Source organism: Oncorhynchus gorbuscha, linkage group LG04 (genome assembly GCF_021184085.1).
Source record: "Oncorhynchus gorbuscha isolate QuinsamMale2020 ecotype Even-year linkage group LG04, OgorEven_v1.0, whole genome shotgun sequence".
In the NCBI taxonomy this organism is placed as follows: domain Eukaryota; kingdom Metazoa; phylum Chordata; class Actinopteri; order Salmoniformes; family Salmonidae; genus Oncorhynchus; species Oncorhynchus gorbuscha.
Window position 1 is genome coordinate 31,656,788 of NC_060176.1, and position 26,565 is coordinate 31,683,352.

Sequence of the window (26,565 nt, forward strand, 5' to 3'; positions counted from 1 at the left end):
GCAAGCCTACCCTTTTTGAACCAACACTTAACAGTGAGTATTTCTTCTAACAGTAGACATTGAGATCTCTCTCCATAAGAAAACATTGCCTGCTCTCATAACTTCAACCTGATGCCTATGTGGATTATGATTGCCATATCAATCGTCTTCAATAACAATCCATCAGGCCACTATAAGGATGACCTGTGTTGATTTTAAGATTCCTGGAGTAACCGGAAGTGTTTAAATTGACCCTAATTTCTATTTATTTCACTCTACAGTTAGTGAAACACACTGCATTCAACCATCTGTTAATCAGTCAGTTCTTAATGTAAAAACATGAAACTCACGATTCTGTATAAGGGTGTCCCAATGAGAATATTTGTTTACTCTCAGCTTCCTGTGACAACCTGGGTCATAGCGGCAGTGTCTATTTCCAATAAGTTTAAACAGTGATTTAACATCACCAAATAGACAGGCTGAAATCAAAACCAACGAGCGATAGAGAGGAACCACTATCACTGTTCGGCCATCCCGAGAACAATGAGCAAGTCAATGTCTTTTATCGATGGTGGTTATAATATAGTTTAGGACCTTGAGAGTGGTTGAGGTGCACCCATAACCAGCTCGGAAACCAGATTACATTAGTGGAGAAGGGACGGTGGGATTTGAAATGGTCAGTGATCTGTTTGTTAAATTGGCTTTCAAAGATTTTAGAAAGGCAGTGCAGGATGGATATAGGTCTATAACAGTTTGGGTCTAAATTGTCTCGCCCTTTCAAGAGGGGGATGAACATGGCAGATTTCCAACTGTTGGGGATCTCAGACGATACAAAAGAAAAGTTGAATAGGCGAGTAATAGGGGTTGCAACAATTTCGGCAGATCATTTTAGAAAGAGAGGGTCTAGCCCAGCTGATTTGTAGGGATCCAGATTTTGCAGCTCTTTTAGAACATCTGCTGTCTGGATTAGGGTAACTTGCGGCAGAGGGTGCTGACATATTGGCCGGGGTAGGGGTGGCCAGGTGGGAAACACGGCCAGCCGTAGAAAAATGCTTATTGAAATTATCGATTATCATAGCTTTATCAGTGGTGACAGTGTTTCCTATCCTCAGTGCAGTGGGCAGCTGGAGGAGGTGTTTTTATTCTCCATCGACTTTACAGTGCCCCAACACTTTTTTAGGGCAGGATATATGCCATTTGCACATGGTTCACTGACTTTTGGGTTTGGAACTGAGATGGCCGCCTCGCTTCGCGTTCCTAGGAAACTATGCAGTTTTTTGTTTTTTTACGTATTATTTCTTACATTAGTACCCCAGGTCATCTTAGGTTTCATTACATACAGTCGAGAAGAACTACTGAATATAAGATCAGCGTCAACTCACCATCAGTACGACCAAGAATATGTTTTCCGCGACGCGGATCCTGTGTTCTGCCTTACAAACAGGACAACGGAATGGATCGCATGCAGCAACCCAAGGAAACGACTCCGAAAAAGAGGGAAACGCGGCGGTGTTCTGGTCAGACTCCGAAAAAGGGCACATCGCGCACCACTTCCCAGTATTCTTCTTGCCAATGTCCAGTCTCTCGACAACAAGGTTGATGAAATCCGAGCAAGGGTGGCATTCCAGAGGGACATCAGAGACTGCAACGTTCTCTGCTTTACGGAAACATGGCTTACTGGGAAAACGCTATCCAGGGCGGTGCAGCCAACGGGTTTCTCCACGCATCGCGCCGACAGAAACAAACATCTATCTGGTAAGAAGAGTGGTGGGGGCGTATGCCTCATGACTAATGGGACATGGTGTGATGAAGGAAACATACAGGAACTCAAATCCTTCTGTTCACCTGATTTAGAATTCCTCACAATCAAATGTAGACCGCATTATCTTCCAAGAGAATTCTCTTCGATTATAATCACAGCCGTATATATCCCCCCCAAGCAGACACATCGATGGCTCTGAACGAACTTTATTTAACTCTTTGCAAACTGGAAAACATTTATCCGGAGGCTGCATTCATTGTAGCTGGGGAGTTTAACAAAGCCAATCTGAAAACAAGACTCCCTAAATTTTATCAGCATATCGATTGCGCAACCAGGGGTGGTAAAACCTTGGATCATTGTTACTCTAACTTCCGCGACGCATATAAGGCCCTGCCCCGCCCCCCTTTCGGAAAAGCTGACCATGACTCCATTTTGCTGATCCCTGCCTACAGGCAGAAATTAAAACAAGAGGCTCCCACGCTGAGGTCTGTCCAACGCTGGTCAGACCAAGCTGACTCTACACTCCAAGACTGCTTCCATCACGTGGACTGGGACATGTTTCGTATTGCGTCAGATGGGAATATTGACGAATACGCTGATTCGGTGTGCGAGTTCATTAGAACGTGCGTCGAAGATGTCGTTCCCATAGCAACGATAAAAACATTCCCTAACCAGAAACCGTGGATTGATGGCAGCATTCGCGTGAAACTGAAAGCGCGAACCACTGCTTTTAATCAGGGCAAGGTGTCTGGCAACATGACTGAATACAAACAGTGCAGCTATTCCCTCCGTAAGGCTATCAAACAAGCTAAGCGTCAGTACAGAGACAAAGTGGAATCTCAATTCAATGGCTCAGACACAAGAGGCATGTGGCAGGGTCTACAGTCAATCACGGACTACAAGATGAAATCCAGCCCAGTCACGGACCAGGATGTCTTGCTCCCAGGCAGACTAAATAACTTTTTTGCCCGCTTTGAGGACAATACAGTGCCACTGACACGGCCTGCAACAGAAACATGCAGTCTCTCCTTCACTGCAGCCGAGGTGAGTAAGACATTTAAACGTGTTAACCCTCGCAAGGCTGCAGGCCCAGACGGCATCCCCAGCCGCGCCCTCAGAGCATGCGCAGACCAGCTGGCCGGTGTGTTTACGGACATATTCAATCAATCCCTATACCAGTCTGCTGTTCCCACATGCTTCAAGAGGGCCACCATTGTTCCTGTTCCCAAGAAAGCTAAGGTAACTGAGCTAAACGACTACCGCCCCGTAGCACTCACTTCCGTCATCATGAAGTGCTTTGAGAGACTAGTCAAGGGCCATATCACCTCCACCCTACCTGACACCCTAGACCCACTCCAATTTGCTTACCGCCCAAATAGGTCCACAGACGATGCAATCTCAACCACACTGCACACTGCCCTAACCCACCTGGACAAGAGGAATACCTATGTGAGAATGCTGTTCATCGACTACAGCTCGGCATTCAACACCATAGTACCCTCCAAGCTCGTCATCAAGCTCGAGACCCTGGGTCTCGACCCCGCCCTGTGCAACTGGGTACTGGACTTCCTGATGGGCCGCCCCCAGGTGGTGAGGGTAGGCAACAACATCTCCTCCCCGCTGATCCTCAACACGGGGGCCCCACAAGGGTGCGTTCTGAGCCCTCTCCTGTACTCCCTGTTCACCCACGACTGCGTGGCCACGCACGCCTCCAACTCAATCATCAAGTTTGCGGACGACACAACAGTGGTAGGCTTGATTACCAACAACGACGAGACGGCCTACAGGGAGGAGGTGAGGGCCCTCGGAGTGTGGTGTCAGGAAAATAACCTCACACTCAACGTCAACAAAACTAAGGAGATGATTGTGGACTTCAGGAAACAGCAGAGGGAACACCCCCCCTATCCACATCGATGGAACAGTAGTGGAGAGGGTAGCTAGTTTTAAGTTCCTCGGCATACACATCACAGACAAACTGAATTGGTCCACTCACACTGATAGTGTCGTGAAGAAGGCGCAGCAGCGCCTATTCAACCTCAGGAGGCTGAAGAAATTCGGCTTGTCACCAAAAGCACACAAACTTCTACAGATGCACAATCGAGAGCATCCTGGCGGGCTGTATCACCGCCTGGTACGGCAACTGCTCCGCCCTCAACCGTAAGGCTCTCCAGAGGGTAGTGAGGACTGCACAACGCATTACCGGGGGCAAACTACCTGCCCTCCAGGACACCTACACCACCCGTTGTTACAGGAAGGCCATAAAGATCATCAAGGACATCAACCACCCGAACCACTGCCTGTTCACCCCGCTATCATCCAGAAGGCGAGGTCAGTACAGGTGCATCAAAGCTGGGACCGAGAGACTGAAAAACAGCTTCTATCTCAAGGCCATCAGACTGTTAAACAGCCACCACTAACATTGAGTGGCTGCTGCCAACACACTGTCATTGACACTGACCCAACTCCAGCCATTTTAATAATGGGAATTGATGGGAAATGATGTAAATATATCACTAGCCACTTTAAACAATGCTACCTTATATAATGTTATTTACCCTACATTATTCATCTCGTATGCATATGTATATACTGTACTCTACATCATCGACTGCATCCTTATGTAATACATGTATCACTAGCCACTTTAACTATGCCACTTTGTTTACTTTGTCTACACACTCATCTCATATGTATATACTGTACTCGATACCATCTACTGTATGCTGCTCTGTACCATCACTCATTCATATATCCTTATGTACATGTTCCTTATCCCCTTACACTGTGTATAAGACAGTAGTTTTGGAATTGTTAGTTAGATTACTTGTTGGTTATCACTGCATTGTCGGAACTAGAAGCACAAGCATTTCGCTACACTCGCATTAACATCTGCTAACATCTGCTAACCACCACAAATTTGATTTGATTTGATTTGGAAGCCAACTTCTGATGATCATATATGGCAAATGGACATAACATCCTGATTTAGTACGTTCAATATTTACATAAGCCTTTTGGACATTTCACATGCCATTTGGACATTGTTCTGTTACTTTTGTGTTAGGAACCTGACTTCCTATGATCATGTATGGCAAATGGACATAACACCATGATTTAGTACTTTCAACAATACTTTGTGGCATACAGCAGGTCAGCCACCAGGGGGAGACTCATCAAGGCCTGGTGACAGACAGAGTATACATCACCAGGCGATGACTCCCTCTGCTCGACATGCCAGGTCTCATCGGGCTCTCCAGCCAAGGCTATTTGGAGTTCATTGGGGTTGGTGAGTAATCAAGGGCGGATTTCTCACCAGCTGTACGAGTCCCATAAAGCTGCCAAAAGGGCAGCGCACAGGGGAGAGACTGGGGGAAGAAAGGACTCCCGTAAAGTTGGGGATGATTACAGACATAACAGGAGGGAGTTCAGGATACAGGATACGGCAAGAGGATACGGCACAGGATACGGCAAGACCCGGATCCCAGAAGATGGAATCCCAGAGAGGGTCTCATGGGGGAGACCTAATTATTTTCTTTTTAACCATTAGTTTTATAAACACCTTTGAAACTGAGCTAATCTTAATCTGTCCGTGTCTAATCTTTGTAAACGTTTTGACCCAACCCCCTGGTCTGCCACAATTTATATATGCCATTTGGACATTTCCTATGCCAGTTGGACATAGTTCTGTGACTTTTGGGTTCAGAACCCGACCTCCTTTGTATCCTTTATATGGCAAATGGACAAAACATAGGCCTTATGACAAACTCGCAAAAAATAAGACAAATCTATGTCCATGCAGTTCCTACATATGTATAATTGACTAAAACATTTACAAAACGGTCCAAAATACACGTTTTACAAGGTTTTAACATTTTGAAACCTGACTTTCAGACCATTTCACATATGACATCCTACAGTGGAGTGCGCTCGCCCCCTTTTGGATTTTTGGTTTATTACACTGAGCATCTGACATGTTCCATTTGCTATATGGTTTTGACCAACTGCCGCCCAATTGAATGGTATTTGCGATTGTGTATATGGTTGGCCCAATGCCAATAATATGCCATTCATTTGGTCCATTTCATAGGGGATCCTATTACCTTCCTTCCCGGTAGGGTTAGAGTTACAGTTTTGGCCCTACCTGGCAGGTGTAAATTGTCCAGACTTTGAGTGTCCTGCCCCTCATGTAGGTCCAGTTTATTCTGCCTCCATGGTAGGTTTAGAGTTCCCATCCTTCCAGGTAGGGTTACAGTTCCCTTCCTTCCCGGGTAGGGTGAGAGTTCCACTCCTTCCCGGTAAGGTCAGAGTTCCCTTCCTTCCTTGTAGGGTCAGAGTTCCCTTCATTTCAAGTAGGGTCATGTTTTGAGTTCCCTGCCTTCCAAGTAAGCCAAGTATGTCATGACCCTCAAGTAGGTCTAATATATCCTGCCCTGCATGGACCGCAGACCCCCTCCTTATTGGGTACGCAGCATCCTAGCCTGCCAGGCTTAGAGCCACCTGCAATGCTAGGCCAAAAGTTAGCTTGTTAGCCCCATCTGCAGGTCTGCAGTATCATGCCCTGCTTAGATCTCAGCACTCTGCACAACATATTTCTTGGCTAGCTAGCAAGCAAGCCTAAATGGAGCAAAAAACAGCTAGCTGATTTTCAACAAAAAAATAAACAGATAATGATACAAATTCTTACCTCCACACCAATCGGGAAAGAGGGATTTGTCCTGCCAAAGCATCAATTGCCCTGTTTAGTCCCTGAAAGAAAACAAGTTGAAAAATAAAATTTCAAATCAAAATCAAATCACATGTTATTTGCCACATGCGCCAAATACAGTGAAATGCATATTTACAAGCCCTTATTAACCAACAATGCAGTTCAAGAAATGGAGTTAAGAGAATATTTACCAAACAACTAAAGTGAATTAAAGCAAATTAAAGTAACACAACAAAACTACATAACAATAACAAGGCTATACACAGGGGGTACTGGTAGCGAGTCAAAGTGTGGGGGTACAGGATAGTCGAGGGAATTTGTAAAGTGACTATGGGTAGATTATAAGCAGCGAGTAGCAGCAGTGTAAAAATAAAGTGTCATTGTGAATAATCAGGATGGCCATTTGATTAATTGTTCAGCAATCATATGGCTTGGGGGTTGAAGCTGTTAAGGAGCCTTTTGGTCCTCGACTCCGGTACCGCTTGCCGTGCGGTAGCAGAGGGAACAGTCTATGACTTGGTGGACTGGAGTCCTTAATCTTTTGGGCCATGCTCTGACACCGGCTAGTGTATACAGTTGAAGTCGGAAGTCAACATACACCTTAGCCAAATACATTTGAAGTCGTAAGTTTACATACACTTAGGTTGGAGTCATTAAAACTTGTTTTTAACCCACTCCACAAATGTCTTGTTAACAAACTATAGTTTTGGAAAGTTGGTTAAGACATTTTTCCACGATTGTTTACAGACAGATTATTTCACTTATAATTCACTGTATCACAATTACAGTGGGTCAGAAGTTTACATAAACTAAGTTGACTGTGACTCTAAATAGCTTGGAAAATTCCAGAAAATTATGTCATGGCTTTAGGAGCTTCTTATAGGTTAATTGACATAATTTGAGTCAATTGGAAGTGTACCTGAGGATGTATTTCAAGGCCCACCTTCAAACTCAGTGACTCTTTGCTTGACATCATGGGAAAATCAAAAGAAAACAGCCAAGACCTCAGAAAATAAATTGTAGACCTCCACAAGTCTTGTTCATCTTTGGGAGCAATTTCCAAACGCCTGAAGTTACCATGTTCATCTGTACAAACAATAGTACACAAGCATAAACACCATGGGTCCACACAGGCGTCATACCTCTCAGGAAGGAGACTCGTTCTGTCTCCTGGAGATGAACGTACTTAGGTGCGAAAAGTGCAAATCAATCCCAGAGCAACAGCAATGGACCGTGGGAAGATTCTGGAGGAAACAGGTACAAAAGTATCTATATCCACAGTAAAACGAGTCCTATATCGACATAACCTCAAAGGCCGATCAGCAAGGAAGAAGCCACTGCTCCAAAACCGCCATATAAAAGCCAGACTACGGTTTGCAACTGCACATGGGACAAAGATCATACTTTTTGGAGAAATATCCTCTGGTCTGATGAAACAAAAATAGAACTGTATGGCCATAATGGCCATCGTTATGTTTGGAGGAAAAAGGGGGAGGCTTGCAAGCCGAAGAACACCATCCCAACCATGAAGCATGGGGATGGCAGCATCATGTTGTGTGGGTGCTTTGCTGCAGGAGGGTTGGTGCACTTCACAAAATAGATGGCTTCACGAGGAAGGACAATTATGTAGATATATTGAAGCAACATCTCAAGACATGAGTTAGAAAGTTGGTTGCAAATGGGTCTTCCCATTTAAACTGAGTTTAAATGTATTTGGCTATGGTGTATGTAAACTTTCGACATCCACTGTTTATGTAAACTCGGCAGTACAGAACAGCAGTCTCTGGTAAGACAACGGGTGACAGTCTATGTATATTTGTAATCAACAGCTGGTGCACGATATTGAAGGAAGTCTCAAGGTTTTGCTTGCTTGAGGTAGAGTATCTCATGATAAGCTGTAGACCACACTATCTACCTATTTTTTTGTAGCTGTTTTGCTAGCACAGACTGGAATAAGTTCCAGGATTCTTCCGATAGCATTGAGGCGTACACCACATCAGTCACTGGCTTCATTAATAAGTGCATCGGTGACGTCGTCCCCACAGTGACTGTAAGTACATACCCCAACCAGATCCCATGGATTACAGGCAACATCCCCACTGAGCTAAAGGGTAGAGCTGCCACTTTCAAGGAGCAGGACTCAAACCCAGAAGCTTATAAGAAATCCCGATATGCCCTCCTACGAACCATCAATCAGGCAAAGCGCCAATACAGGACTAAGAATTGCCCTATAAATTGTCAGACTCCAGCCACCCTAGTTATAGACTGTTCTCTCTGCTACCGCATTTCAAGCAGTAATTAAGTGCCAAGTCTAGTAGGTCCAAGAGGCTTCTAAACAGTGTCTACCCCCAAGCCATTAGATTCCTGAACATCTAATCAAATGGCTACCCAGACTATTTGCATTGCCCCCCCCCCTCACATATTACCTAAATTACCTCGACTAACCGGTGCCCCCACACTTTGACTCTGTAAAGTTACCTCCTGTACATAGCCTCGCTACTGTTATTTTACTGCTGCTCTTTAATTATTTGTTACTTTCATTTCTTAATCTTATTTTTTTGTGTTATTTTTTAAAACTGCATTGTTGGTTGGGGCTTTTAAGTAAGCATTTCATTGCATTTCATTGCATACATGTTGTATTCAGCACATGTGACAAATAAAATTTGATTTGATTTGATTTTGTTCTGACCTGTTGCACCCTCTACAACCACTGGGATTATTATTATTGGACCCTGCTGATCATCTATGAACATTTGAATATCTTGGCCATGTTTTGTTATAATCTCCGCCTGGCACAGCCAGAAGAGGTGTCACGTTCTGAACTTAGTTCCTTTGTTTTGTTTTAGTATGGTCAGGGCGTGAGTTGGGGTGGGCAGTCTATGTTCCTTTTTCTATAATTTGGGATTTCTGTGTTTGGCCTGGTATGGTTCTCAATCAGAGGCAGCTGTCAATCGTTGTCCCTGATTGAGAACCATACTTAGGTAGCCTGCTTTCACCTTTGAGTTGTGGGTGATTATTTTTCCGTTTCAGTGTTTGCACCATTCGGGACTGTTTCGGTTTTCATTTTGATTCATCGCACCGGTCCCCGGTTCGCCAGCACAGCCCAGTGCGGTCGATTCCACCTCGCTGCACTAGCCTGGCTACGGGGAGCGTCCAGTCAGGTAGGGTTGGGCAGGCTTGGTGCTCGAGACCTCCAGTGCGCCTCCGCGGTCCGGTCCATCTGGTGCCTCCTACACACACCAAGCCTACGGTGGCAGCCCCACGCACCAGGCTGTCTCTCCGTCTGCTCCCTACAGAGTCTCCCGTCTGTCCTGAGCTGCCAGAGTTTCCCGTCTGTCCTGAGCTGCCAGAGTTGCCCGTCTGTCCTGAGCTGCCAGAGTTGCCCGTCTGTCCTGAGTTGCCAGAGTCGCCCGTCTGTCCTGAGCTGTCAGAGTCGCCCGTCTGTCCTGAGCTGCCAGAGCCGCCGGTCAGTCAGGAGCTGCCAGAGCTGTCTGTTAATTCGGTTCTGCCGGAATCGCCCTTCACTCCGGAGCTGCCGGAATCGCCCTTCACTCCGGAGATGCCGGAGTCTCCCGTCCGTCCGGTGCTGCCGGAGTCTCCCTTCCATTCGGGTCCCGTGGCTAGGGTCCCCAGTCCGAGGGCGAGCGGCGAGGGTCGCCGCTCTAAAGAGGCCATGGAGGCGGATTAAGAGGAGGCTACCATAGAAGACTATGGTGGAGGGGGGTCCACGTCCTGCACCAGAGCCGCCACCACAGACAGACGCCCACCCAGACCCTCCCCTATAGGTTCCGGTGTTGCGGCCAGAGTCCGCACCTTTGGGGGGAGGTACTGTCATGTTCTGACCTTAATTCCTTTTGTTTTGTCTTTGTTTTAGTATGGTCAGGGCGTGAGTTGGGGTGGGCAGTCTATGTTCCTTTTTCTATAATTTGGGATTTCTGTGTTTGGCCTGGTATGGTTCTCAATCAGACTCAGTCTGTTTCGGTTTTCATTTTGATTCTCTTGTTCTTTTGTATTTTGTATTCATTTTTCATTAAATCACATTATGGATACATACAACGCTGCATTTTGGTCCTCCGATCCTTCCTACTACTCCTCCTCAGAGGAGGAAGAAGAAACCCGTTACAAGAGGATTGGCCACCCCTCAGAGCCTGGTTCCTCTCCATGTTTATTCCTGCGTTCTGGCTTTTCTAGGAAGTTTTTCCTATCCACCATACTTCTACACCTGCATTGCTTGCTGTTTGGGGTATTAGGCTGAGTTTCTGTACAGCACTTTGTGACATCAGCTGATGTAAGAAGGGCTTTATAAATACATTTGATTGATTGTTGCAGTCTATATTCAGAACCATATTCCTGTAAAGCTTAGAGAGGATCTCATGTGAGATACTGTTGGCTACAGGTTCATCTGCTAACAGTCAATATCTGGATAATATGTGTGAAATGCTTGATAATGTATGTGTTGCCACTCAAGAAAAAGCTTAAAACGTTAACCAGAGCCTGCATCCTGGTTCAGGTTAGCAGTCAACATATCAGGGTATTTGAAAACAGCACAGGAATGAAGTCATGTACATGTACATCTTTACTAATCCTGCATAAATCTGTTTTAAAGCAGTTTCCAAAACCAATTGGATGTAGTGATCACAATGCAGTAGCCATATCTAGAAAAATGAAAGTTCCAAAGGCTAGTTCTAATATAGTGTATGAGAGGTCATACAAGAAGTTTTGCAATGATTCCTAAGTTGATGATGTAAAGAATATTTGTTTGCATGTGGTGTGTAATGAGAAGCAACCAGACACTGCACTTGACACATTTATGAAATTGCTTCTTCCAGTTACTAATAAGCATGCACCCATTAGAAAAAGACTACACAAACTGTTAAATCCTCATGGATTGATGAGTAATTGAAAAATTGTATGGTTGAGCGGGATGAGGCAAAATAAATGGCAAACAGGTCTGGCTGCACAACCGATTGGCAAACATACTGCAAATTGAGAAATCATGTGACTAAACAGAATAAAACAAAACTATACTATGAAACAAAGATAAATGATATAAAGAATTATAGTAAAAACGCTTTGGAGCACCTTAAAAATAATGTTGGACAAAAAGGCCAACTCAGCTCCACCATTCATTGAGTCAGATGGCTAATACATCACAAAAACCCAGTGATATTGCAAACTATTTTAATAATTTTTTCATTGGCCAGGTTAGCAAACTTTAGGCATGACGTTCCACCAACAAGCGCCTACCCAACTGTCCCTCTTGGGTGAGGATCATAGGCTCCAGATCAGGCCCCCCCTCCCCTCTCTCTCTTCCACCAGAGTTTTATGACTTAACATTTCTCTCTCCCACTCTGCAGAAATGGAAGTTAAAAATCCCTTTGTTACCACAAAGATATACTTTGCAATACTGTAACATAAAAAGGTTGGATATTTCTAACGTAAATAATGTGGTAAATGGTTCGTGGGGCTCGAGACAATAATCACGTAAAATAAGTCGTTGTTTATGATATCATTAAGGATGGTATAACCAAATAATGGTAACTCCACAAATGTATATGCCCCAGCTATCAGATTTACACTACCGTTCAAAAGTTTGGGGTCACTTAGAAATGTCCTTGTTTTTTAAAGAAAAGCCATTTTTCGTCCATTAACATAACATAAAATTGATCAGAAATGCATTGGAGACATTGTTCATGTTGTAAATGACTATTGTAGCTGGAAATGGCTGATTTGTTATAGAATATCTACATAGACGTACAGAGGCCCATTATCAACAACCATCACTCCTGTGTTCCAATGGCACGTTATGTTAGCTAATCCAAGTTTATCATTTTAAAAGACTAATTGATCATTAGAAAACCATTTTGCAATTATGTTAGCACAGCTGAAAACTGTTGTTCTGATTAAAGAAGCAATAAAACTGTCCTTCTTTAGACTAGTTCTGTATCTGGAGCATCATCATTTGTGGGTTCGATTACAGGCTCAAAAAGACCAGAAACAAAAACTTTTCATCAGTCTATTCTTGTTCTGAGAAATGAAGGCTATTCCATGCGAGAACATGCCAAGAAAATCTCATACAACGCTGTGTACTACTCCCTTCACAGAACAGCTCAAATTGGCCTAACCAGAATAGAAAGAGTGGGAGGCACCAGTGCACAACTGAGCAAGAGGAAAAGTACATTAGAGTGTCTAGTTTGAGAAACAAACGCCTCACAAGTCCTGAGCTGGCAGCTTCATTAAATAGTACCCTCAAAACACCAGTCTCAAGTCAACAGTGAAGAGGCGATTCTGGGATGCTGGCCTTCTAGGCAGTGTTCCTCTGTCCAGTGTCTGTTCTCTTTTGCCCATCTTAATGTTTTTTTTTCCTGGCCAGTCTGAGATATGGCTTTCTCTTTGCAACTCTGCCTTCTTTCTTTGCAACACTGTATTTCTGATCAATTTGATGTTTTTTTCAATGGACAAAAAATATGCTTTTCTTTCAAAAACAAGGACATTTCTAGGTGATCCCGAACTTTTGAACAGTAGTGTACATCTAAATGTTGTGGAACTTATATAATTAAATATGAAACTGTTTGTGAGAAGATGACATGTGATTTTATCCTTCTAAATTAGATAATACCGTAACATCAAAATACTTTTGCCAAGTCAGTAACCATGCCCACGTGAGCACAGACATTGTGACAACAGGATGGAACCGACCTCCAAGGTGAGTGCTTAAAAGAACTTGCTGAAAAATTAACACATTAGACCAGAAAACATCCACACGTTGAAATGGTTAGACTCTACTAGACCAGACAGCGTGAAGCGGTGGCTACACAGATGGGAAATGGTTTTAAACTAAAGACCAGCGTGACCGACAGCGTGAGATAAAAGGTACGAAATGGTTAGCAACTCTGAAACTCTCTCTCGAAGAAAAAGACTACACAGGAACATTCAGTCTGCAGTTGTTTATGCACTGTTAGCCTAGGAAACTTGACCGAAGACGAGAGACAAAGAACAATTTCCTTTCACCCCTATAGATACCTCTAGGGTATCTAGTCTAAACAAACTGAGTGAAGGATAAGGCCCGCTGAACACCGCGTGGTATTGTTGGGGTAGGTTCCTTGTTCCTTGTCAATCATTTGCTTGTTGGTGAAATCAGCATTAAGACTATCTTTAAGTATATTAATCAAAAACCTTTATTAATGCAATTGCAGACAGAAGTTGACAATGGGAACATAGCACGCATGTTTCCAAGTAAGTTCTGCAAAATAGGAAAGGGTCCAAGTTGCTTTAATATGCTTTCAGTCAACCCCTAGTGATGTAACTGCCTACGTCAACACCTTCTACTCATCAGACCAATCCCATGCATATACAGTTATACAAACTTGCAGAAGAGACAATAGTTCCAGTGTTTTCTAAGGGCTCAGCAGTAATTTTCCACTCCCCAAGTTACTCTATGTCTGACTAGTCTCTTATCTCTTTCACTCCCCTGCAGGGTTCTGTGTCTATTAACATATTTTAGCCTTGAGTATCTTTCTCACAGACACCCTGTTTTGACTGCAATAACTCACACATCTCTCAGACTGTTTCTTATAAGAAGCAGAGACTAGAATAGAACTGTGGAACAATATTAAACCTTATAATGCATATATATTGCTAATCTGTAGTCCAGGACCCTATAAATGTAGTGGGGGAGGGGTCTTATAGCCCTTCCCCTTCTATTAATACAACATAATCATAATCAATTATTATAATACATCAATCATTTGGTGCAGCCCCTTTCATGGCACCAAGGTCACCCCCCATCATTCTCCCCTTTGACTAATTAGTCTCACACCTTCAATCATAATATTCTCCTCTGAAATCAAACAGATTTGGCAACCCCCTGGATCCATTTCATTACAGGGATGGCCTGTAAAGGGAGAAACAACTCCTGAGGTTCCTGGAATGCTGTTAGGATGGGGTGAGTCTGTCTATACTCCCATTCCTCCTGAGTCCTGGGAAGAACCACACGAGTTGGATAGACAATGGGATTAAGAGAAACCAGAAATACACCAGTCTCACCTTCAATACGATTTGTATCAGCTTCCGCCAACATCATCACTCCAGCATGTTCAAGAGCAGTTAGTCATTTTCTTACAAATATAAACAGTAGCCAAAATCACCAAACCTCCTTCAAGTGTAGGAGTAAACACTGAAAACAAAGTCAACATAACTTTCTCCATTTCCAAATATAGCATTAAACCAGTCACCAATTTTGTCAAAAACAGATTTTTCAGATTTTGAGAGATTTTTACTAAGATCAGCAATCTTATCAATTATCGTAGTCATATTCTCAGAGGAATCAGGGAGGAACATAACACAATTATCAGAATCAACAATACCTTGTACATGTCCTCCTCTAAAGCCAATTTATGGCAGCTGACCACTGCTTTCAGATTTTGGACATCTAATGAGAGTTGGCTAAATCCTCAGATCGTTAAATTCATATGGGCCTGTAAAAAGTAAGTTAAATTGTTTACCCGCTTTCCTAGGACAGTCACACCCCAGGAGGGTATGACTGACATACCAAAAATCTCACACGGGTGTAGGACATAACCATAGGCTTCCTGATTGTCTGGGATGAGTCGTTTGGCGCGCTTCAGTTCCCCAGAGTTGGTTTTACCTGTCTCATTGAAAAGATTGGTGACCGGAATTCTTAACATGTACATTTCTGTTCTCCCCAAATAACAACACCCCCCCCCCCATCCAGGAGGTAAAGTGAGGTACCCCTTGTCACTGCATACCCAAATCTATCCAAAAGGTGCTCCCATGCCTTCCTCTACCCTGGAAAGGTTTACACCTGTCACCTGTTGCTGTAAGTCTAACACACAAAAATGCACTTTAGCATAGTTTCTCCTATCACTATATTCTTCTCTCAGTTGACCCATATATACATGACAAGCTCAAGTATCTCCCATATCTTCCTTCATTACAAAGACACAGGGCAAGTGTTGACATCGAGCTTAGGGAGGTCAGTATGGGATTGATGCTCAAGCTTCCATTTCCTAACATTTCTATACACAGGTGGGTGCTGGGCTAATTACACCGTACAGAGTGGATAGTTCTTACCGTGAAACCTGAGGTGAGTTGTAGGCCATAGAAGGATCTGCCTGCTTCTTTCTACCACATTAAGTATGTTTGCTCCCTTCTTGTGACCACCCCAACATACATGTGTCCCATGATACCTGGCTAACCTCTCAGTTCTACTCCCAAAGAACAGTCCTTTGGTCTCCCTTCGCCTATTAGGTTGTTTCTCATTACCTCTCTGCATAAAGTATTAAAAAAACACATTCAAACTCTGTCCTTCTCATAGGCTCAAACTGACAACTCAGTGGTTGATGTAGGCTTTCTAAATACTAAAATCTGGGTTCCTGGCCTGTTATTCTGATATCCCAAAATATTTTCACCGTTTGTATCCATTTGTTGTTTTCCTCAGATCCCTCAGGGGATCCTGTGGCTATGCCAGTAAGGAGGCCCATGGGAAGGATGATGGGGAAAACAAACCACCAGACCCAGTGTAGTCTATGTTTCCCAGTTATAGAACCTGAGTGTGAGTGTGAAATGATGTCTCCTTCTTCTGCTCGTTGGCTAGAGCCTTCTTTTTCATCTTTCTTTCCGGCCTTTTGGTCTGGGCCCTCTGCTTCTGTTTTTTGGCTTGGACCTTCTTCCTTCTTCAGATGTTCTCGGGGCCCTGCTCTCCCTCCCTCCAGTCGCTCATCCATGGCTTCCACTCTGGGAGGTGGTTGCAGTGGGACAGATGATGCCAGCCGGACCTCTCCCCTACCCGGATTGCAGTTGGTGTTGCCATGGTCACATGGAAGGGTCCCATCCAACTTTTATGGACTTGAAGTTCCACTCAGTCTCATACGCAGATGGTCAGAGCATCTGGATCCTCACCTGGGTTTGGTTCTGTTGCTTTCCTAGTGCGAGAGTGGAAAAAACTGACAATAGAGGTTAGTTCTTTCATGTTCTCTATATGATCACACTATGTCTCAGTTATGTCTATCTGTCGGTCAGTCATAGGTCTCGAACACCTGGTGTGTTCATGGGTTGTCTTGTTAACATCTCGTGAGGTGTACATCCAATAACTTTGTTAAGGTAATTAACAATAGTTTCTAATTACTGTTGTTGATGACAACGCTCCCGGATCCGGGATGGGTAGTTACAAGATTAACGTGCTGATTCAAATTTGGGCAAAACCATTGGGCCGAAATCTTCTCCTCCACCATATAAATCTTCTCCTCCACCATATCTCCCCTTGACGAATGGCTCACTCCATGAGCCACTCGGCAAACAGTAGAAATCATGGTTGATGGTAAACAGGGCATGCCAGACAAAAGATGTAGCCATAAGCCAGACCTAGGACAGAGAGCACACCCTCACACTTGGTGATTGAGAATATCAGCCTGCTGCTGTTTCTCAAGATCAGCAGCTTCAGATGACACAAACAACTAAAAATAGAATGCATGTGTGTGGCAACGGGAAGCAGCCAATTTGTCCACCTCATTAGCTATGCTGTTACCGATACTAGCATAATCACTCCTACCTGTGTGTGCCTCAACCTTAACAATAGCCAATTTGTTAGGTTTTCGCATATGTTGAACAGTTGATTTAACTTCTTCGAGATAGGAGGCGCTCTTTTAATTTTTGGATAAAAAACGTTCCCGTTTTAAACAAGATATTTTGTCACGAAAAGATGCTCGACTATGCATGGAATTGACAGCTTTGGAAAGAAAACACTCTGACGTTTCCAAAACTGCAAAGATATTATCTGTGAGTGCCCCAGAACTAATGCTACAGGCGAAACCAAGATGAAGTTTCATACAGGAAATGCCCCAGATTGTGAAGGTGCTGTGTTCCAATGTCTCCTTATATGGCTGTGAATGCGCCAGGAATGAGCCTGCCCTTTCTGTCGTTTCTCCAAGGTGTCTGCAGCATTGTGACGTATTTGTAGGCATATCATTGGAAGATTGACCATAAGAGACTACATTTACCAGGTGTCCGCCCGGTGTCCTGTGTCGAAATTATTGCGTAATCTCTAGGTCCATGCGCGTTCCATTTCTTCAGAAGAGAAAGTCAACTGCCACGAAGGATTTATCATCGATAGATATGTGAAAAACACCTTGAGGATTGATTCTAAACATTGTTTGCCATGTTTCTATCGATATTATGGAGTTAATTTGGAAAACAGTTCGCGTTTCAATGACTTAATATTCATTTTTTTTCTTACCCAAACGTGATGAACAAAATGGAGCGATTTGTCAACACAAATAATCTTTTTGTAAAAACTGAACATTTGCTATCTAACTGAGAGTCTCCTCATTGAAAACATCTGAAGTTCTTCAAAGGTAAATTATTTTATTTGAATGCTTTTCTGGTCTTTGTGAAAATGTTGCATGCTGAATGCCAGGCATAATTCTATGCTAGGCTATCAATACTGTTACACAAATGCTTGTTTTGCTATGGTTGAGAAGCATATTTTTGAAAATCTGAGATGACAGTGTTGTTAAACTAAGGTCTGTTTTTTATTTATTTTACCTTTATTTAACCAGGCAAGTCAGTTGAGAACACATTCTTATTTTCAATGACGGCCTTGGAATAGTGGGTTAACTGCCTGTTCAGGGGCAGAACGACAGATTTGTACCTTGTCAGCTCAGGGGTTTGAACTCGCAACCTTCCGGTTACTAGTCCAACGCTCTAACCACTAGGCTAATACCACGCCCGTTATGGCTGTGGTATTAGTAAACCCTCTTGCTCTCCAAACCTCACACCAGGACAGACAAACCTCAATAGCATATGTTGAGTCTGAGTAGACAGTAAGGGTCTTCCCTTCCCCCATTTCACAAGCTGTTTTCAGAGCTAATAAATCTGCCTGTTGCTCTGATAAATGTTCTGGTAGGGGCTGTATAACTTCAATATCACCTTCCACATCAACTACAGCAAATCCTATATGTTTCTTCCCTGTGCTTTGATCTATATAAGCAGAACCATCAACGCACAGCACCATGTCAGAGTCAAGCAAAGGTTCATCAAACAAGTCTTTGTCCGATACACATTCCTAGGCTGTCCCGATGCCCCTGTTATTGTTACTGATGATTTGCTCAGGGAAACCCGAACAACTTGTCCAGGTTTGCCTAAACAGGAACAGTGAGCTCCAGTGTCTGTTAGAAATGGTAGGTGATGTCCATTAACATTAAGAGTAACCATTGGTTCTTCTCTTTCATCATTGAATTCATCCTGGGAACACTGGAGCAGGGGAGTCGGGCGCCTTCATTGTTGACTCAGAGGGAAATAAGAACTGTTGGTGTTCTGATTTCCCATTGGCCATGGCTGTCCTCTGTCATTAACTTGTCCTCCTTGTCCATAGGGTATAGGTGGCCCCTGGGGAGCATTTTCAGCTCCCGGGCGAGTGGTACTGTGGTTGAGGAGCATATTGTTGCCATGGTGGGTAGTACACTCCGGGATGTGCATTATTAAAGTTTCCTCTTCCTCTGCCAGGCCCAAAGTTTCCTCTGTCGCTGTTGTAACCTCTTCCTCTTTCATTTCCCCCACACTGCGAACTCACATGCCCCAACTGCCCACAGGTCCAGCATTGAGTGTTGCTCCAGTCACGAAGGGCTCTGGCGGGGCCACCTCCTCTTCCAGTCCATGTTTGTGGGTCACCATAATTCCAAGATGGCGTAGCAGTAAGTCATCCTGTCGTTTCGTCTCTCTGTATATATCGTCTCTTTTTCGTCTCTTTTTCGTTTTAGATATTTTTCTTCGCATATCTTTAAAAACATTTTGCTAAACCTAAGCTTCCAAATACTATCCTGTAACCCATCTCACCCAATGTAGCTACTTTTCCTAAAGTATTTATATTTACTTCGGTACCAGAACCCCTCAACTGAAGCTAGCCAGCTAACCACCAGCTATGCTAGCGGTCTTCAGCTAACCGGTCATCAGCTAACGTTTAGCTCGGAAAGCTCTCGCCAGTTCGAACAACGCGACGCTAACCAGAGCATAACGGACCTATTTATTTTTTTATCCCCAGATTTCCACCGCAAACTGAACATTTTTCAGCTGGATCTTCACAACTAGCTATCGAGCTAAACCGCAACCCTGGTTGATTACTCCTGGCTAGCGTTTCCACCCACATAGCTTGAAGCTAGCCCGGCCTGAGCTCCTGTGCTGCCACCGTAGCATACTCCTGGGCTACCCACTACCGGGTCCGGACCGGTAGTGGGTCCGGACCCACTACCGGTCTATCGACGTCACCGCATGAAGAGGAATAAACAGACTCACCCCATCGCAACGTCCCCCAAAAGGCTAACTCTCTAGCCCTCGCTATCTCCTTGCTTGCTAATTCGGCATGCTAATTGCTAGCTTGTTTAGCCCAGGTCCGCTAACTACTACCTTGTTTACCCCGGCCTGCTAATCTGTTTGCTTGTTAGCACAGGCCTGCTAACAGTCTGCATCGCCGCGTCCCAAACACGCAGTGGCCCATATGTACTTTCTATCTCTTCCCGATTAAAAAAAAATATGGTTTATACCTTCCGGAAACCTGCCTCACCCAATGTGATACGGAATCGCTATTATTTTTTATTTTTAAAACACACTCAGGAACCTCCAGAAGCTAACCAGCTAGGTCACTGACCAGCTCGAATCCCACCGTACCTTCTCCGCTATGCAATCTGGTTTCCGAGCCGGTCACGGGTGCACCTCAGCCACACTCAAGGTACTAAACAACATCATAACCGCCATCGATAAAAGACAGTACTGTGCAGCCGTCTTCATTGACCTTGCCAAGGCTTTCGACTCTGTCAATCACCAGATTCTTATCGGCAGACTCAGTAGCCTCGGATTTTCGGATGACTGCCTTGCCTGGTTCACCAATTACTGTGCAGACAGAGTTCAGTGTGTCAAATCGGAGGGCATGCTGTCCGGTCCTCTGGCAGTCTCTATGGGGGTGCCACAGGGTTCAATTCTCGGGCCGACTCTTTTCTCTGTGTATATCAATGATGTTCGTCTTGCTGCGGGCGATTCCCTGATCCACCTCTACACAGACGACACCATTCTATATACTTTTGGCCCGTCATTGGACACTGTGCTATCTAACCTCCAAACGAGCTTCAATGCCATACAACACTCCTTAAGAACCTCCAACTGCTCTTAAATGCTAGTAGAAACCAAATGCATGCTTTTCAACCGATCGCTGCCTGCACCCGCATGCCCGACTAGCATCACCACACTGGATGGTTCCGACCTTGAATATGTGGACACCTATAAGTACCTAGGTGTCTGGCTAGACTGCAAACTCTCCTTCCAGACCCATATCAAACATCTCCAATCGAAAATCAAATCAAGAGTCGGCTTTCTATTCCGCAACAAAGCCTCCTTCACTCACGCTGCCATGCTTACCCTAGTAAAACTGACTATCCTACCGATCCTCGACTTCGGCGATGTCATCTACAAAATTGCTTCCAACACTCTACTCAGCAAATTGGATGCAGTTTATCACAGTGCCATCCGTTTTGTCACTAACGCACTTTATACTACCCAACACTGCGACTTGTATGCTCTAGTCGGCTGGCCCCTCGCTACATATTCGTCGCCAGACCCACTGGCTCCAAGTCATCTACAAGGCCATGCTAGGTAAAGCTCCGCCTTATCTCAGTTCACTGGTCACGATGGCAACACCCATCCGTAGCACGCACTCCAGCAGGTGTATCTCACTGATCATCCCTAAAGCCAACACCTCATTCGGCCGCCTTTCATTCCAGTACTCTGCTGCCTGTGACTGGAACGAATTGCAAAAATCGCTGAAGTTGGAGACTTTTATCTCCCTCACCAACTTCAAACATCAGCTATCTGAGCAGCTAACCGATCGCTGCAGCTGTACATAATCTATTGGTAAATAGCCCACCCATTTTCACCTACCTCATCCCCACAGTTTTTATTTATTTACTTTTCTGCTCTTTTGCACACCAATATCTCTACCTGTACATGATCATCTGATCATTTATCACTCCAGTTTTAATCTGCAATATTGTAATTATTCGCCTACCTCCTCATGCCTTTTGCACACATTGTATATAGACTCTCCTTTTTTTCTACTGTGTTATTGACTTGTTAATTGTTTACTCCATGTGTAACTCTGTGTTGTCTGTTCACACTGCTATGCTTAATCTTGGCCAGGTCGCAGTTGTAAATGAGAACTTGTTCTCAACTAGCCTACCTGGTTAAATAAAGGTGAAATAAAATAAGAAATAATAATAATGCTGAGTGGTGAAAAGCACATACCCTGCAGGCACCGGGTTCACAGGTGTGACTGATGTGACTCTGGGGGAGCTGCTGAGCAGCCATCATATTGTGAGTAAAATCACCACTTTCTTTCTCGATCTGTGCAAGCTGGGCCTTCTTCAGTGCAGTGTCTAGTCCTCCTTTCACACTATTCTATCTCCCTCTGGTATTGTCTTTACCATATCCGTGGCTTGTCTGACCTCCTATTTTAGCTTCTTACTTTCGTTCACATCATCTTTGTCCATTGTCTCCTTAATCTTGTTAGCAATTAGCACCTGCAGATCTTCGATCAACTTGCCCTTCTCTTTTTGTAATGTATACAACTTATTATTTTCCTTCGCTCTCTCTTTCTTCCCTTTCTCTCTGGTCTCTGAATAGGTCACCCATAGATGGTAACAATTTATACTTTTATTTTACTTCTTTAGTAGTTAGTTTGTTTTCTACAGGTGGCCACGTCTTGGGTCTTCCAGTCTGTTCCTTTTTGTGGAGTGAGTTGGAGTGCCGAGGGAAACTCCCTCCAGGAACTGTGCCTCCTTTATTCATCCAATTATATTGTTCTCATGCTGCTTGTTGCTGCTGTTGTGTCATCCACCTCCTTCATCAAAATCCCCTTGAGGATAATTTTGGTTGCTTCTCCATTTTCTTCTGTCAGTGGTATTAGAGGGTAGATCTATGTATAGTCACCCGGGGGACCTCTGGGTTGATTCTCATACGGCGGCAGGGCTGTGGCTTAAGTTTGGTCACAGTAGGTCACCTTGTTCATGAAGGGCTGTCCTTCCAGCATCATCATTCCTATCACAGTTTCTGATACAAGGGTACTTTTCTTCATCCCCTTCTCCATGTCCATTTTTCTTGCCTGAATGATCTCCTTGACTAAATCCAAACTAGTCTTGTTGAATGAACCATCCATTGGATATCAATTTTCTCCTGCCATCTCTGCCCAAACATGCCATTTCTTAAAAGTGAATGTAAATTCCACAGCGGAAAACTTATTTTGCATATATTTGACAGGCGTGACAGGCTTCATTGCTCCTATCTCCTCATTCTGTTTTGACTGTGCCATGGTGCTACGGCTTTTAATTTAGATACTCTGCATGTAATGTGTTTCCCAATTTCTATAGGGTTATCCTAAAGTGGGTGTAACATGTAGACATATGCCTATATACATTATTTTCTATCTCCTTTCAGTGGGTGATACTGTAATCCAAATTCTACTCTCACTTAGTCCAGGCTATAGAAAATGGTTCTACTAAACTTAAATATATTTCACACACAAGTTCAAATCCCCGAGCTGATAAGGTACAAATCTGTTGTTCTGCCCCTGAACAGGCAGTTAACCCACTGTTCCTAGGCCATCATTGAAAATAAGAATTTGGAGTAGGACAGAAGTTATTTGAATAAAAGGTTGAACATATTTGTTAGTGACACTTTCCTACCATGGGACATTATAGGAAATGTACAACCCTTAGTATACCAGTAAAATTATTACAAGGACGTTCTGTAGAGATTTTCATAGAAAATTACTTTGTGATTCTATCACCAGGGGGCACTGGTGTATATTATTTATTATTACCTTTATTTAAATAACTTCTGTCCTACTCCAACTCAACTAAATAAAGGTAATAATAAATAATATACACCAGTGCCCCCTGGTGATAGAATCACAAAGTAATTTTCTATGAAAATCTCTACAGAACGTCCTTGTAATAATTTTACTGGTATACTAAGGGTTGTACATTTCCTATAATGTCCCATGGTAGGAAAGTGTCACTAACAAATATGTTCAACCTTTTATTCAAATAACTTCTGTCCTACTCCTAACTTTTTATTCCACCATTGGGCTATTACCCAATAAACCCTGCCATAATCCACAGACAAACAAACACATGAAACATACGCACTTTTCATAAACAACTCAACTCAGTCACTGGGTAAATTTCACACAGAATTACAACAATTCATAAAGAACTCAACTCATTCACTGGGTAAATGTCACACAGAATTACTTCTACAAAAATAAAAAATAAACAACCCTCCTATAGGTCAAGGTGGCCTGGGTAATTGTCGCTAAATTACCTAAAAAATAACTAGTATTCAGTAATGGTCGCTGCATTACTACCCAAAGTAAAAATAGATTATTCTGAATCATCTCTGCAAAACTGAGTACTCAGAAATGGTCGCTGCACCACCTCTCCAAAATAAAATAACTAGCATTCAGGAATGGTCGCCTGCATTACCACCAAAAATAAAATAGAAGAGATTAATATTACTGAACCACCTCTCAAAAAACAAAATAACTAGTATTCAGTATTGGTCTCCGCATTACCAGTCAAAATAAAATAGATGATTATTACTGAATCACCTCTCAAAAAATAAAATAACTAGTATTCAGTAATGGTAGCTACATTACCACACAAAATTAAAATTAAAATGATCAATCATTCATTTCACTCATCATATATTGAAATCATGCATTTCACCAATAGCCGTTATGTCATTTCTCCAATCTAGAATTTGACTATGTCATATTCAAAGTGTATGTATATATTTTAGAGTGAGTGAGCTGTCACTTACTTGTTAGAGGGAAACCACACCAGTGAATGTCAATTAACTACAGACTTAGATTAAACAGGTGTCTGCTTAGCTTCTTTAATTTGGAGCTCTGGCACCATGGTGTAGAATCTCCTCCAACCGGGGTGGACACTCACTCCCGACAAGCTCACCAAATGTTTGTGTAGGTTCGTGTTCCTTGTCAATCATTGCTTATTGGTGAAATCAGCAATCAGACAACATATTTAAGTAAATCAATCAAAAACCTTTATTAATGCAATTGCAGACAAAGTTGACAATGGAAATGTAGCTCGCATGTTTCCGAGTAAGTTCTGCAAAATAGGAAAGGGTCCAAGTTGCTTGCAGTCAACCCCTAGTGATGTAACTGCCTACGTCAACACCTTCTACTCATCAGACCAATCCCATGCATAGACAGTTCTACAAACTTGCAGAAGTGACAATAGTTACAGTGTTTTCTAAAGGCTCAGCAGTAATATTCCACTGCCCAAGTTGCTTTATAGTGGTATGTCTGACTAGTCTTATCTTTTTCACTCCCTGCAGGGTTCTATGTCTATTAATCTCTTTTAGCCTTGAGGCGCTTTCTCACAGACACCCTGTTTTGACTGCAATAACTCACACATCTCTCAGACTGTTTCTTATAAGAAGCAGAGACTAGAAAAGAACTGTGAACAATATTAAACCGTATAATACATATGCATATTGCTAATCTGTAGTCCAGGACCCTATACATGTAGTGGGGTAGGTGTCTTATAGCCCTTCCCCTTCTATTAATACAACATAATCATAATAAATGATTCTAATACATGAATCATTTGGTGCAGCCCCTATCATGACCCCAAGGTGACCCCCCCATCAATACACCTCGGGAAGAACTGTTCTAACACTCTGAGACCAACCTACTACGACTGCAAAGGACATGGTGACCTCTGGTGGACAACCAGACTTACACAACCAGAGATGTTCTTTTGAATTACTCCACATAGATGGATCTAGTGTTTTCAAGAGAGCGAGACAACAAAGACATACATGCGTAAATATGTGTGGCATTTATAAATCTGACTGAGCGGTTGTCAGGGTGCTAAATATCCATATATATGATGAGCGTATTATTCAACTGTTTGCACGATAATTCCTTTGTCTCTTCTTCTCCCGCTCTTTCTCCCCCCCCCCCTTTCATTGTGTAACAAGCCGTCATATCGGGTTAGTCCACTAGGGACTTTTCATTGCATCATGTTAGTAACCAATGTATAATCTATCCTGTGTGTGTGTTTATGTAATTATATGTGATTATTGACAAGCCCCCTGGGTTTGACAACTTGGATGGAAAATTACGGAGGATATTGCCACTCCACCTTCAATCTAAGCCTACACGACAGCGTGTGCCCTCAGGCCTGGAGGGAAGCAAAAGTCATTCTACTACCCAAGAATAGTAAAGCCCCCTTTACTGGCTCAAATAGCCAACCAATCAGCCTGCTACCAAACCTTAGTAAACTTTTGGAAAATAAATAGTTTGACCAGATACAAATCTATTTTACAGTAAACAAATTGACAACAGACTCTCAGCACGCGTATATGGAAGAGCATTCATCATGAATGGCACTTAAACAAATGACTGATGATTGGATGAGAGATATTGATGATAAAACGATTGTGGGAGTTGTTTTGTTAGACTTCAATGCGGCTTTGAAATCGTCTGCTGCTGGAAAAACATTTGTGTTATGGTTTTACACCCCCTGCTATATTATGGATAAAGAGTTACATGTCTAACAGAGTTAGTTGTTCTTTAATGAACGCCTCTCCAACATAATCCAGGTAGAATCAGACATTCCCCCGGGCAGCTGTCTAGGCCCTTTACCTTTTTCAATCTTTACTAATGACATGCCACTGGCTTTGACTAACCCTGTGGCAGGGTTTGAAAAATGTTACAGACTACGAAGGGAAACCCAGCCGCAAGCTGCCCAGTGACGTGAGCCTACCAGACGAGCTAAATACCTTTTATGCTCGCATTGAGGCAAGCAACACTGAAACATGCATGAGAGCACCAGCTGTTCCAGATGAATGTGTGATAATACTCTCCATAGATGAGCAAGACCTTTAAACAGGTCACGGGCCAGACGGATTACCAAGATGTGTACTCGAATCAAAGCATGCGAGGACCAACTGGCAAGTGTCTTTACTGACATTTTCAACCTCTCTCTGACCGATTCTGTAATACCTACATGTTTCAAAAAGGCCACCATAG

General features: G+C 43.3%; 1 protein-coding gene across 1 annotated transcript in view; it reads right to left on the reverse strand.

Annotated features, from left to right (window-relative positions):
* LOC124032970 (C-Jun-amino-terminal kinase-interacting protein 1-like) overlaps positions 1 to 26,565 on the reverse strand; it is a 139,726-nt gene that overhangs the window by 110,095 nt on the left and 3,066 nt on the right. The window contains exon 2 of the mRNA XM_046344913.1: positions 6,426 to 6,487. Coding sequence (XP_046200869.1) covers positions 6,426 to 6,487 — 62 coding nt within the window. The remainder of the gene's footprint in view (positions 1 to 6,425; positions 6,488 to 26,565) is intronic.